General features: G+C 46.0%; 1 protein-coding gene across 1 annotated transcript in view; it reads right to left on the bottom strand.

Moving 5' to 3' along the window:
• Positions 1-11,127, bottom strand: part of PRICKLE2 (prickle planar cell polarity protein 2) — a 338,795-nt gene extending 327,668 nt beyond the window's left edge. Inside the window, exons 1-2 of the mRNA XM_070455728.1 lie at positions 11,023-11,127; positions 10,162-10,247 (exon numbers count right to left, since the gene is read on the bottom strand). Coding sequence (XP_070311829.1) covers positions 10,162-10,247; positions 11,023-11,064 — 128 coding nt within the window. The 5' untranslated portion in view covers positions 11,065-11,127. The remainder of the gene's footprint in view (positions 1-10,161; positions 10,248-11,022) is intronic.
• Positions 11,128-14,401: the final 3,274 nt, after the last annotated feature.

The raw sequence follows: 14,401 nt of genomic DNA, 5'->3' as shown, positions 1-14,401 counted from the left end.
AAATACCTAGCAGTTGGACACAACTATTAATAGTTTTGTGTCCCAGAACCAAGGAAAACATATGATTGTGCCCTTCCCTATGCCTTCAAATATTCCAGACACAGGATGATGGAGAGTCTCCCAGTTATCTATTGTCTCCAAATTCAGGTCTTCATAAAGATGACCGAAGCCTGTCACTATAATTTCCAAAAAACTCAGCAAGTCGCTGGAGAAGCTCCAGAGACCAAGTCATCAAGGATGCAAATGACCAGAGCACTCCTGGGTGCCTAACTGTGAAATAAAAGACTTTGAGAAATTATATTGTTAGAGTAATTTCATAGTGTCGTTGAAGAGAGAAAACACCTGCATTCGTCTAATAAGTCCCCCAGAGGCCTAATTCCTCAGCATGCAAATGTGAAGGACCTGCTCTGGATGTTATATATACACATAATGAGTCAGCTTTAAAGAACTGTGAAGGCAGTTTCTGCATCACCAGGTAGTTTACCAAACCTAAAATCAAATAACACTCTCATTAAATGCCTTCTGACAGTCAAATGTGCTTGGGTCTGTCTTGCAGCATGGTGTCAGACTTAGTAAAGCAATGAAGAGCAGAAGTTCAAAAACACAGATCTGAAGACTGGATGATCATCTTGCTTATTTTCAACTTGCTTTCACCTCAGATTGGCTGAAGGCAAGTACTGTCAACTCCCTCCCTTGACTGAGCCCTTTGGTGGATGCTTCCTCTAGGAAACATGCAAATGGCATGTGTGAAGAATGAGCCCCACCGCCAGCTTTCACAAACTCCCCAGAGGCCCCAATTTGACACCAAAGCTATCAACAAGCCGAATGGAGCCCCCTTCAATGTATGCTGATCTGATTAGCAAATTGCAAGGAGCCTTTTACTGGAAATTGCATTAAATATAATGCAATTTATGCACCTTTCAGACACCCCAATAAGCTCAACACCACACCCTCTAATTTTATAGGAGTTCCACCTTCAAGACCCCAGCCTCAAATAAGCCAACTAGCCTAGGGTGCTTCTGATATCTGACAACAGTCAGATGTCATCCCCAGGCCAGTGAGAATATAAGATTCTATTTCTGCTAAGGTACTGTTTTATATTTAGACCACAGGAGTCAAAATGACAGAGCTTAATGCTCTCTCTTTGTTAAAGAATTTGTGATCTCAAGCCCTCAAGACCTGGTTGCAAACCTGACTCCACTACTTATTATTTACATGTCCTAGGACATTTTACCTAGCTTCCCCAGGGCTTCAGTTTTTTTGGTTTTTTGTTTGTTTTCAGATTTAAAAAGGAGAAGATAAAGGACATGTGTTAGAAAACTGTTCTGAGGATGACAAAAGGTGATGCATGAAAGCCAAGCACACAGCAGGTCCTCAATCACGTCAGCTCCAGCCCCAAAACATCTCTGGGACAGGGAGGGTTCAGTTGCTTAGATGTCATGCTTAGCACAGACGGTGCCACCAAGTGGCACCTTTATTCCAATCTTCCATTCATAGCATCCTTCCAGGAGTACATACTGAGTACATATTCCTCACTCACTTCTTCAAATCAGTGGTCACAACATCAGATGACTACATGGCCAGCCAGGGATCTAACGGGTGATTCAGGCCATATAAGCAACAGAGAATGTTGGGTGCTGCAGAAAAATTTCAACATGTGTATTCTATCTAAAATGAAGCAAGGAATATGAGCTGCCACAATTTGTCATTGTTTACATTATTTTTTCATTATTCCAGAGGAAACCTCAAGTCTAAATTTTCATCCAAAATATCAATAGTTGGCAACTAATATAAATTTTAAATGCTGTGTAGTATCAACAAGACACAGGTACAGTGCAGATTTCACCTCAGGAGTTTTCAGGGTATGATCTGGGTTCAGGTATTATGTCAATATCCTTATTTCTCATAGCTTAGAAAAGGGAGCTTCTGCTTAAGGGATTGGTGATTGGGTAAATGGAAGTGTTCAGCATGGTACACTGGGCACCAAGGAAAAAATCATACTTATCAAGCAGGCTAGGAGAAAATGAAGTAAGGATTGTCTTGATTACGTGTGGTTTTTGCTTTGAACATGAATTTTTCAAGGGTGCCTGGCACAAAAAAAAAAGACCCTTTGTAAATACTGACCTCAGGGGCAGAGTTTAAATGTTGTCTTCCTGTTACAGACTGCAACCTGTTTTTGCAAACATCATTTGCTTTTACAAACTTCACAACTTCAAAGAAATTGTAAGGGTACAGGGTCCAATTCTTCTAATTTTATTTAACCTAAAGTGTAAATGTCCCCAGGTGAGTATGTAATGAGCCATATGAATCTGCTATTCCATCAGGAAGTCTAATTCCTTTAGATGCTAATCCTCACATCAGAGGGGTACTCCTGTCTCTCTCTCTTCTGAGTTAAGGCTCTACAACAAGAATCATCACCTCCATTTTTAGCAAATGAATGACTGCGGCTCATGGTGGGGAAGTGCCTTGTTCTGTCATATAATCTACAATGTCAGAGCCATGAACCCAGGTCTTCTTGCTCCTTATCCAATTGTGTTTCCATTAAGCCTTCTTCCAACCACAAATGTATATGAAGCCTACACATCATGCCCAGTGAAGCAAAACACACATATTATCCCATTTAACATTCACAATAACCTCAGAAGATAACTTACAGTAATAAGCAATAGTATTCCCACACTGAGAATACCAAGATGAGAAAACCAAGACAGGCTCAGAAAGGTTAAGTCACTTTCCTAAGGATACTCAGCTTACAAGAGGCAGAACCAAGACTACAGTTCCTACAAAGTATCTTCAAAGCCTGTCCCTTTAACCACTCAGCTAGAATGGGCACTCAGAAGCTCTCACGAGCTTCACAGAAATTTTTATGACACTGCCTGGAAATATATATTTCTTCCCAGAAATCAACCCCCATGGTTCTCCCATATACAACACAGGCTGATCTTTTGATCCTTTTGATGTCAAAATGCTCAGTGATCTAGGAATCATTCCCTTTAGGAAATGTTCCTCAGTTCACGGGGAATTCCCATGAATTCTGGATAATCCAGAGTTAAAGGATAATCTTCCAGCTTTCTGAATCAAGAGACTACAGAACAACTCATTAGATTTCCCTTATCCACCAACCTTCAATAAGAGAAGCATAAGGATGAATGGCAATCTTTCAACAGAATGTAAGTATCACTTGGAGGGTTAAGACAAGAATGTATTTTGAAAACAAGATAGTGACATCGATGCTACATGTTTTCTCACTACTCATCAGGTATAAATTGTCACTCAGAGTGATTAAACAAGGATTACTTGCCAGGTTGCTCCATAAGCTGAGATTTTTCAAAGTTTCGCCTCAAAGAAAACACACAAATATAGTCCAATTTTTAAAAAACTGGGGGTTAAAGTTGGCAACATCTCTTTAGAAGACAATTTGACAAGAGCTCCATATCAGCATGTCATAGCACAAGAAGAACTATTGTCATGTGGTATATGATAGAGAACAAGGAAAAACAGCTGAAGCAGCCATGAATCAAAGACATTTAATTCAATGATAACCCATATACTGGATTCTAAAACCTAATAAATATATTAGATCTTTATGTCATTTATATATTGACATATAAAGATGTCCATGAAGTTATTTCCAAGTATGAAAAAAGCTATAAAAGACCATATGTAGAATGTATATTTTATACAAAAATCTTAATAAATAATAAATTAAATTTCTTAAATAATCTTAATAAATAAATGATAATTTGAATGCAGCTGAGGAAATAAAACACCAAACCACAAACAACATATATCTCCAGCTGCAGGGTGAGTAAATGGTTTCTGTACAGAGCCAGCTAGGAAATACTGGATTGGCCAAAAAGTTCATTAGGGTTTTTCCATAACATTTTATGGAAAATCCTGAAAGAACTTTCTGGCTAACCTAATACTTTCACTTCTGTGAACCATGAGGGCTGTCTCAACTATTCAATTCAGCTATTGTCAAAGCAGCCACGCTGTTGTTTAGTCAGTGAGTTGTATCCGACTCTTTCCAACCCCATGGACTGTAGCCCACCAAGATTCTCTGTCCATGGGATTTCCCAGGTAAGAATACTGGAGTGGGTAGCCATTTCTTCCTCTACGGGATCTTCCCGACCCAGGAATTGAACCTGTGTCTCCTGCTTAGCAGGCAGATTCTTTACCACTGAGTCACCAGAGAAACCCAAAAGGAACCATAGATGAAACTAAACGAATAGGCACGGTTGTGTCCCATTCAAACTTTATTTATGGACTTAAAACTGAAATTTCAAGTAAATTTTATGTGCTACAAAATGTAATTCTGATTTTTTTTTTCTGGCAACCATTTAAAAATGTTAGGATTATTCTTAGCTACAAGGCTATAACAAGACAGATAGCAGAATGACTGTGTCGTACTGGCTGTGATTTTCTGATTCCTACCTTCAAAGGTAGGATTAAAGGTTTTCTTCTCTCTGCTACATATTTGTTATGTGTGTGTGTTTATGTGTATGAATGTGTGATGTTTTAAATCTGTTTATAATAGCCATGTCTTATTTCAAAATGAGAGCTAAAACAGCCACACTGGGATGAATTTTTATATTTCCTCAAGAGAAAAACCTATTTAGGTATTTGAGTTCTATCAGGCATATTATCAAATGCCCAAGACATAAGTAAGGTTAAGACAACCAGCTTTTCTTAGCTGGTAAGTATCTTTCCCTACCTAGAGGACTGCAAGCATGTCTTATGTACATGTGCATGTACACACACATATGCACATGCACCCCACCTCCTTTTCCCCCACTTTTCTTGGCACATCAATTTACTGAGTGTTTTTCCTCCCCAAGTCAAAAAAAAAAAAAATCCAGTGGAAACCCATTTCTTAGCCAAATCACAACCCACTAAAGGAAAGCAGGCTGGTGTCTCCCCAAATTACCGCCCCAATCATCAATCAACACAATTACCAGGGCAACTAAGGAAAGACGCTGTTTGAGGCACAGTCTTGGCTGACCCAGTGAGCGCTACTTCGGGGGCACGGTCACTCAGAGTCCAAGCATCCTGCCTGGAAAGGCAGCCCTTGTCCCCAGACTAACCGCTCTGCATAATTAAAATGACTTCACAAGGCTACTACTGCTCTGGGCTTTCCATGTCAGCCGCTCATCAAAGAGCAACTCCAGGAGGCTTGTTCTGAAAGCCCGCCTTTTATTGCGAGAGTCAAATCTACATTTATCAGCAAAGCTGAAACGTTAAAGGGATTACAAGGAGCTTAGAATCCACTGGCGGTTCATTGATCTGGTCTTGCAAGCCTCATCTCCATATGCCCTTTAGAAATGGCTTTAGTCTGTTCCCTGGTTTTTTGGTTGCCTTTGATTTTTTAGCACCATTCTCATCCAGGTTGGAGGGGATGTTTCTTCCAGCCCTGAATCCGAAAGGTTCTCAGAAATCTTTCTTCTAAAATTAAGAGACGCTACTTGCATATTCCTCTATGAGTGGTATAGAAAAACATTTTCTGTAAATGGACAGATAGTAAATGTTTCTGGCTTTATAAACTGTACACTCTCGCAACTACTCAACTCTATCATTGCAGCTCAAAGACAGCCACAGACAATACATTAACACAGGGGAGTGACTTTGTTCAGATAAGTTTATGGGCATTGAAACCTGATTTTCAAAGAATCTGCATATGTCATGAAATAGCATTCTTTTGATTTTTTTCTAACCATCAAAAGATGTTAAAACCATGCATGGCTTCTGAGTCATACCAAATAGGCAAAGGGTCTGATGTGACCAGCAGGACCTAGTTTGCCAACTCCTATTCAGAGTATGGTCCCTGGACCAGCAGCATCAGTATCACCCAGGAGCTTGTAAAAAATGCATCTTAGTTCCCCGCCCTGGAGCCTGCTGAATCAGAATCTGCATTTGGACAGGATCCCCTGGTGATTCACATGCCAGCCAAGTCTGAGAAGTCCTAGTCCAGAACACAGAATTTTGAAGTCAGAGATGGTTGGAATAGCACTGACTGGGGACTGCAGAACCTCAGGCAAGCTGTGAAACCTGAGACTCACTTTCCTTATATATTAGAAGGGGTATAAATAATTGCACCCAGCTCCAAGGACTGTTACAAGATTGGGAGGATGAGAAAATAGGTCCCCGAAAGCAACTGGAATGTTGGTGACCACAATGAGCCAAGACTACACCCATCGAACGGAGACCATTCATGTGTTGCCAGTTACCGCCACACAGGAACGTCGGCCCTGTGTTACCACAGCTTGGGATTCTTCAAGAGAAGCTGGAACCCTGGCTGTTAATGTTAGAAAAAGTCCCTCGTTTAATGCACTGTGCAGACCAAACAGAACCCACATGCAGGCTGGGTGTGAGCCTAGGGCTTCCAGTCTGTGACCTCTTCCTTAAAATAGAGAAGGGAAGACAGGGAAGACAGTCACAGAGAAAGCAGGCTGGGTGTTAAGAGACAAATCCAAGCTTCATTCTCGGTAGCCAGGAGACCTTGGGCCAATGACAGAACCACTCTGAGCCTCAGTCTCCTCGTCAGGAACAGTATCCCATCCACCTCACAGGCTTTGGTGAGATGTGACAGAAATGTATGTTCAAAAAGGGAAACACACTTTTGGACAGAGTAAGCATACAGCCTGGTCACTGCTGACGTTGCTTTGGTATCACTATTACTCTATTCCTCAGTGCCCAGGCACTCAAAGCGCAAATCTTCACTTTCAAAATGGCTGCTTCCCCCTCCCTGCTCAAACTAGGTACAAACAACCAAGCCCAATTAAGCCCCGCTCAGAGAGCTGTCTCATGGCAGAGTACACTAAGTGCCTAGTTATTAATGATTTTCTCCTGGCCACAGTCCACAAGACGCCCTAATCTTCCCCTGAAAGAGAACTCCTTCAGCAGCCCTGTCCCTGTGGGATTTGCCCTGGGCTGCCGTGAGGGGATGCTTCTTATTTGGGGGGCGGCCAGGTCATCTGCAGGGAGCAGTGCCCACCTTTGCTCCCCAACTGCCCTACGTTGTCGGGCGCTTTGGCTGACAGTTACGATCACTCTCTTCGCCAAGGCCTAGAAATTCTTATGGTTAATATTTTTTTTTTTAGAATTCCTAAAAATCCCCTCATTTGCCACCAAATGGTGTGGGTGACGCTGTAACTGATGAAGGAGCATGATCCCTCAGGAAAATCTCCATAAAATATAACAGACTTCCACAGAACCTGAGGCAACTTTAGCACATGCAGGAGTCCCAGAGGGCAGAGAGCGAGCTGGGGTAAGCAGTGTCAGGTGCTGTAATTCAGCTTTCCTCCATCTTTGCCAGCACGTGAATCAGCTGGGGACCCTGTTAAGGCCTGAAGCCAGATTCGTTAGGTCCAGGGCAGGGCCCGAGACTCAGAATTTCTAACAAGCTCCCATGAGATGCGGACACTGGTGGTTCTTGCCCCAGGTTGAACCAACAGAACCCTCCTTTGCTTCATCTCAATGTCTGTGCAAATGTCACCTCCTCAGAGAGTCCTCTCCAGACCACCTTATCTAAAATGTAATTATTTGTTGAACAAGGGCAGGCACCCTGTCTGTCCTGTTCACTGTATCCCCAGCACCTGTCGAGAGCCTGGCACAAAGCAGGCCCTCAAATATTTGTTCAGAGGCAAGATCCCAGCGTGAGAGCTGAGGACAATGAAACTCAGGGAGCCTGAATCTTCTGCCCAAGGTCACACAGCTTGGCAAAACCAGAGCAAGGCCACAGCCCAGCTCCCTCCGACTTCAAAGCCCCAGCACGCCAGAAAGGAAAGCAAAGTTTGTTTACAACTCGCTTCCTCCCCAGAACTTCGGTGTTGAAGGCAGGAACACAAGTCTGTTCTGCTTGATGGAGATGCCTGCTGTGTGGACAATGCCGGGGAGGGGACCACGTGGAAGCCAAGAGAAGAGATGAGGTCCAGGAGTGGCATTGCTTAGGATGTCGTGGTGCTTTGGAACAAGGCAAATTCACTCTCTATGAAACAGACCAAAGACAGTCTTTCCGCCTTGTGTCAGGCCTTTCCTCCTATCCAGATGTGACTGTCTCTCCCAGGAGCTCAGAGGTCCCCCAAGTCAGAGCACTGGAAAAGGAGCATACCAGGGATTTCTAACTGCCAAAAAAGAATCTTGTGCCATAACCCAGAAATGGTTCTCCCTCCTCTCCAAAAGGTCACCAAAGAGCATGCCCATGAGGGAAAAGGAAGGGGCAAAAAGCAAGAAGCTGTTTCCTTTCCAGCCATGAGTGGAAATGCCATAAAAACCCCATTCATGGAGGCTTTCGGCTGCTGGTGGGGAAACTGCTTGGGCATGAAAACCCATCCCAGCCTCATGAAAGGCTCTCTTTCCAAAAGAAAGGCTCCATAATGGGCTGAAAATAAAACACTTGTTTTCCCCTCACCGAACTCGCTGGGTTGACATCGCTGAAGGTTCTGCAAGATGCAGAGGCCCTGACAATCTGAAGTGACCAGAGGATCCCACAGCCTCTAGTGAGCTCTTTATGCTTCCTCCCAGGTACTAGCTGAGAGGAAGCTCAAAATAACTGCAGAAGTAGCTAATATTTATCGTGCACCTGGTATGGGGCAAACAATGTGTTTTCGATATCTGGCTTAATCCCTACAATAAAGCTGTGAGGCAAGTACCATTATGATGCCCATTTAACAGGACAGGAAAACTGAGACCCAGGGAGAGTGACTGGCTGGAGGTCAGATTGGAAGCAAGGGACTCTGGCCACACTCCTACACTGTACCACTGCCCTACAGGTCTCTGATCACAAGTTGAGTCACTAAAGGCTCCAGAGTAGGGGAGGAGCCAGAAGTCACTCTCCTGTTCATCACTCTGCCTTCCCACCCCCAGTGGAGCAAAGGATGCATCAAACAGGAAGTGACCAGTAGTGCTGTCACACTGGATTTGCCTGACAAAATCGGGCTTACATGTATTCCCGCATATCGCCCTTTCACATTTGGGCCACACCAGGGGTCAGTCCAGAGCCACCTACTGGGACTACAACATCAGCAGGACTGATGGATGCCTATGTCTGCCTATTACATATTTATAAGGTCACCAGGCCTTGCCTCCGACACAGAAGTTATTAAAGGCTCGGGAGCCATAAGGGCTGCGCTCAGTGCCCTGAAACAAAGGCAAACAGGCTGCCAGCCCATCAGAGGCGAGAACAAAAGCATTCAATCTCTGAAGGAGCTGGCGGGGAGATTTTTTAGAACTGGGTGCCCAGCACACATGACCAATTGGGAAAAAGTAGAGAAGCAGGGACAGAGTGGGAGAAAACGAAACAAAACAAATCAAAGCAGGCTTTCTCCCGAGTGCCCAGAAACAGCCTTCTTCAAAGGGACATGAGGGAGCGGGGCAGTAGGGGCTGGGGGGTAAGGGGGTGAGGGAGGGAGATGCATTAAGCCAAGAGAGAATGGGTTACAATGCTGAAGAATTTTGTCCTGTCACCAGTTTTGCCTTTTCATGAAGTTGCCAAGAAGAACCTATCTCTTTTGTATTACCAAACAGAGCCTGTCAGCCTGCACCCTAACTTTTCCCAGCCAGAGCCTCAGCAGCCAGATGTACTGGGAGGGCACCCAGATTCCTTGTCCCCCAAACATAATCATTCCAATCCAGGCTGGGGCTGCCTGGAAGTCAACATTCACGGCACATTAATAAGAAACATCTGGCCACTGAAGAGGGTTGACACAGCACAGGCGGGCAGTGGTGGGTTTGCGGTTAGGACCCAGAGTTACAGAGGCTGAATTAAAAACACAGTTGGAAAACACCAGCTAGTCCCAGGAATCCTACATATGCAGTACTGTGGCACTTGGAAAAACTGTCCTGCCTAAGTCGAATCATTTGGGACAGAGTGACTTAGACACAGAGGGTGGTACCAGAGACCCCAAACTATCACATCAGGGAAATGCAGCCAGAGCCGGGCCCTCCTGCATCCACAGTGTCTGGCCACCACTTCACCTTCAATATTTGTAGCAGATGTAGTCCCTCTCTTAAAGGAACAGCCTTTGCATTCTTTCCATGTGACTTCAAGTGCATTTAAAAAGCGAAAAATGCACGTGTGTGCATATATACACATATGTGGATTTATCTGTGTAGCCTCCCCCTGCAGTGGTGCTGTCTCCAGGAATCCTACGTAAGGGGTCCTACCTCCATTTATGCAAAGCAAACCCTGGGCACTGGTCACCACAGGCGTTACATGGCTGGCCTCTCTCGATCCGCCCCAGTCCGGTCAACTTCAAAACAAAAAGACAACACAAGCATGTTTCCACCACCGGGCTTCCTCCAGAGCCCCACTTGTGTCCCAGTCAGGACGGCCTGCCTTTCTCACCCCATCTCCTCTGATTCGACTTCAAAGCTCCTCTCCGCGTTGGGAGATTTGGGGCAGGCGCTGCAGGGCCCCAGGGGTGGTCTCCCGCCTGGGAACGGCTGTGCGGACCCAGTTCGGGCTGCCTCTGGCGTGGGCACCAAGGCACTAAGAAATGGCCCTGGCTGGGGCTTTGTCTCCCCTAGACACCTTGGTCACGGGTTTCTAAGAAACAAAAGCAAGACCTTTCCGCTCCCCGGAGTCCCCGAGAGGCGACCACTGCGTGCTCTCCTTGAACCAGGCTGATGCTCCCGGGAAGGGAGCAGCACGGGACACCCCCCCAAACCGCCCCAAAGTCAGGTTCGCGGCTAGAGATCCAAAAGGCTGGACGCTAGGGCTTGGGTACGGGGATTCCGACCTGCCTGAAGGGCAGGAGCAAAGGAGGGGGCTTCCCTGGGCGCCCCCGGTCTGTGACATTCAGGGTCACGGTTCCCAGCCCGGCTCTTCCCGCGATTGGGGATCCGGACTTTACGCCTTCAGCCCCTACGAGCGCTCCCGCGCGCCCGGGCCGCACCCCCGCTCGCGGGGCCGGCTTACCTGGGGCCACAGGTGCGCGGCCGCGGGGCGGAGGGCGCCTGCTCAGAGGCGCTCGCGGCGGGACGGGGCACCCGGAGACTGGCCCCGCTCGGGCGGGGGACACTCACCGAGCGGCTGGAGAGCCTTTTCCGGGAGCTCCGGCTGAACATGGCCGGGCGCCTCCTGCGCGCAGCGCCGACCGTTCGTCCGTCCGCACCGCGGCCGCGAGGGCGGGTCGCCTGGGCGGGCACCCTCGGCGGCCGGTGGCCTGTCTCCGCCTCGCCGCCCCCGGCTGGCTCCGCGACGCACGCCTGGCCCTCCCCCCTCGCCCGTGCCTCTCGCCCTCCCGCCCGCAGGTCCCTCCCTCTCTCCCGGCATCCCCCCGCCCTCCCCGGGTTCGCCCCGCAGTCCACGGGCCCTTCCCATCCCTCCTGGCGCGCACCCAGCTGTGCCTATTTTCTCCCCTTCCCGGCTTCCCGCCGACCCACCCGGGCCAAGTCCCTTCCCTCACCTGGGCCCGCCTCCCCTCAAGGCTCTTCCCTCACCCTCGCCGCAGAAGTTAGGGGCAGGGGACACCTCCAGGTCCCTCTCCTGTAGCCGGGATATGGGGGGCGGCGGGGGGAAGTGGGGGGAGTTTTTAAAATTAAAATATAATTTCCCCACAGTAAAAATCACCCATCTTAGTGCAGAGTTCTGGCAGTTTTGATTAATTCACACAGACTTCCAACCACCAGCATAATCAAGATACAGAACAGTCCCATTACCCCCAAAATGGGCTATTTAAAAAGTTTGTAATTTACATATAATCTACTTCGTATTTACTGAGTATTGGTAGAGGAGGAGAAGGATGAAAAATGGCCCTATCTACTTCTACCCTCATTAAGTAATCACGGACAGGGCAAGCTTGAAACCCCAGGGCCCATGTGCACATCCTCTTGCTAGCTAACCTTCTTCCTGAGTTCTTCTTGCTTGTCTCCTTACCATCCTAAAGGAAATCAGTCCTGAATGTTCATTGGAAGGACTGATGTTGAAGCTGAAACTCCAATACTTTGGCCACCTGATGTGAAGAGCTGACTCATTTGAAAAGACCCAGATGCTGGGAAAGATTGAAGACAGGAGGAGAAGAGGACGACAGAGAATGAGATGGTTGGATGGCATCACCGACTCAATGGACATGAGTTTGGGTAAATTCAGGGAGTTGGTGATGGACAGGGAGGCCTGGCATTCTGGGCCATGGGGTCGCAAGAGTCCGACACAACTGAGCCACTGAACTGAACTGAACCTTACCAACATATTTTTTTAAAAAAATGAAAGACAGCCTTCAGAATGGGAGAAAATAATAGCAAACGAAGCAACAGACAAAGGATTAATCTCAAAAATATACAAGCAACTCCTGCAGCTCAATTCCAGAAAAATAAATGACCCAATCAAAAAATGGTCCAAAGATCTAAACAGACATTTCTCCAAAGAAGACATACAGATGGCTAACAAACACAAATGAAAAGATGCTCAACATCACTCATTATCAGAGAAATGCAAATCAAAACCACAATGAGGTACCATTACATGCCAGTCAGGATGGCTGCTATCCAAAAGTCTACAAGCAATAAATGCTGGAGAGGGTGTGGAGAAAAGGGAACCTTCTTACACTGTTGGTGGGAATGCAAACTAGTACAGCCACTATGGAGAACAGTGTGGAGATTTCTTAAAAAGCTGGAAATAGAACTGCCATATGACCCAGCAATCCCACTCCTGGGCATACACACTAAGGAAACCAGATCTGAAAGAGACACATGCACCCCAATGTTCATTGCAGCACTGTTTATAATAGCCAGGACATGGAAGCAACCTAGATGCCCATCAGCAGACGAATGGATAAGAAAGCTGTGGTACATATAGACCATGGAATATTACTCAGCCATTAAAAAGAATTCATTTGAATCAGTTCTAATGAGATGGATGAAACTGGAGCCCATTATACAGAGTGAAGTAAGCCAGAAAGATAAAGACCAATACAGTATACTAATGCATATATATGGAATTTAGAAAGATGGTAACGATAACCCTACATGCAAGACAGAAAAAGAGACACAGATTACAGAACAGACTTTTGGACTCTATGGGAGAAGGCGAGGGTGGGATGATCTGAGAGAATAGCATTGAAACATATATATTATCAAGTGTGAAACAGATCACCAGACCAGGTTGGATGCATGAGACAAGTGCTTAGGGCTGGTACACTGGGATGATCCAGAGGGATGGGATGGGGAGGGAGGTGGGAGGGGGGTTCAAGATGGGGAACACATGTAAATCCATGGCTGATTCATGTCAATGTATGACAAAAGCCACTACAATATTGTAAAGTAATTAGCCTCCAACTAATAAATGAAAAAAAAAATAAAAATTAAAAAAATTTTTAAAATAATTTAAAAAAATGATACAACAAGAGTACTAACCTCACAGCATCGTTGAGAGAAATGAATTAAGACACCTAACAGTTTTACATGTTACAACAGGAGCTAACTGAGGGCTCATTGAAAGATCTGCTATTAAAAAACAGAAGACTGCAAGCCATGTTGTCCACTTGGCATGGATATTTCAGCTCAAATACCATCTCCCTTTGAGGCAGGAGATAGATGGGCCACAGGCTCAACAGTTTCTCCCCTGTGGACAGAAACTCCATAAAAGCAGGATGATGGAAGAGGCTGGACCATGCCCAGGTAAGAGATAAAAGACTACATATTCCTCACTCTTGAAGTTAAGGAGGCCTCCCTGATTACACATGCGCTGAAAGGCCCCTCAGAGGTCAGAAGGAAGGGGGCGTCACCTCATAGTAAGTGGTGTGACTTCCCGTAGGCCTCTTCACTAGAATCCAGCTTGACTAAGAGGCGCGCATGCCCACATGGGAGAATCCTGAGCTAAAACAAACACAGATTCAGAACCAGGCAAATCAAAGTGATTGGCCAAAGGAAACCTCGAAGAAATGCCCCATAAAACTGATTCAGACTATCACAAAGGGCGAGACTCTCTCTCAGCCCAGCCATGTGTCCAACCACACGTACTGTACTTTAACTTATTTCACTACTTTCCATCTTTGTGGGAATTATTTTATGCAAAACTGAGGAGCTAGGGCCTTGTCACTGACTGTGGTTTAGTGGCTAGGATTCAGTACTCTGCCACGACCTGACCTCAATCCTGGATGTGGAACTGAAGCCCCACTTCAAGATGCTGCAGGTTGAGGCCATCCAAGATCACTTACAAGAGAACTTTCCTGACGCCCTATGGTAACATCTCTCACACACTCTCTCTCATTATGGCACATAGCATACGATGAAATGATCTCGTTTACCTGTTTGTCAAAAGAAGACATTCTTGTCCATGTCAAAAAGATAACTCTCCCAGTTTAGTATTTTTCCAGGTGAGACATTGAACTTGAGTGAAGAAAAGCAGCTTGCCTGGGGTAATGTAGCAAACTAGTGGCTAAGCCAATCTACCTATACCCCAAAT

The sequence above is a fragment of the Odocoileus virginianus genome, chromosome 26 (assembly GCF_023699985.2).
Source record: "Odocoileus virginianus isolate 20LAN1187 ecotype Illinois chromosome 26, Ovbor_1.2, whole genome shotgun sequence".
Lineage (NCBI taxonomy): Eukaryota > Metazoa > Chordata > Mammalia > Artiodactyla > Cervidae > Odocoileus > Odocoileus virginianus.
This window is presented reverse-complemented; position numbering and strand designations above follow the sequence as displayed.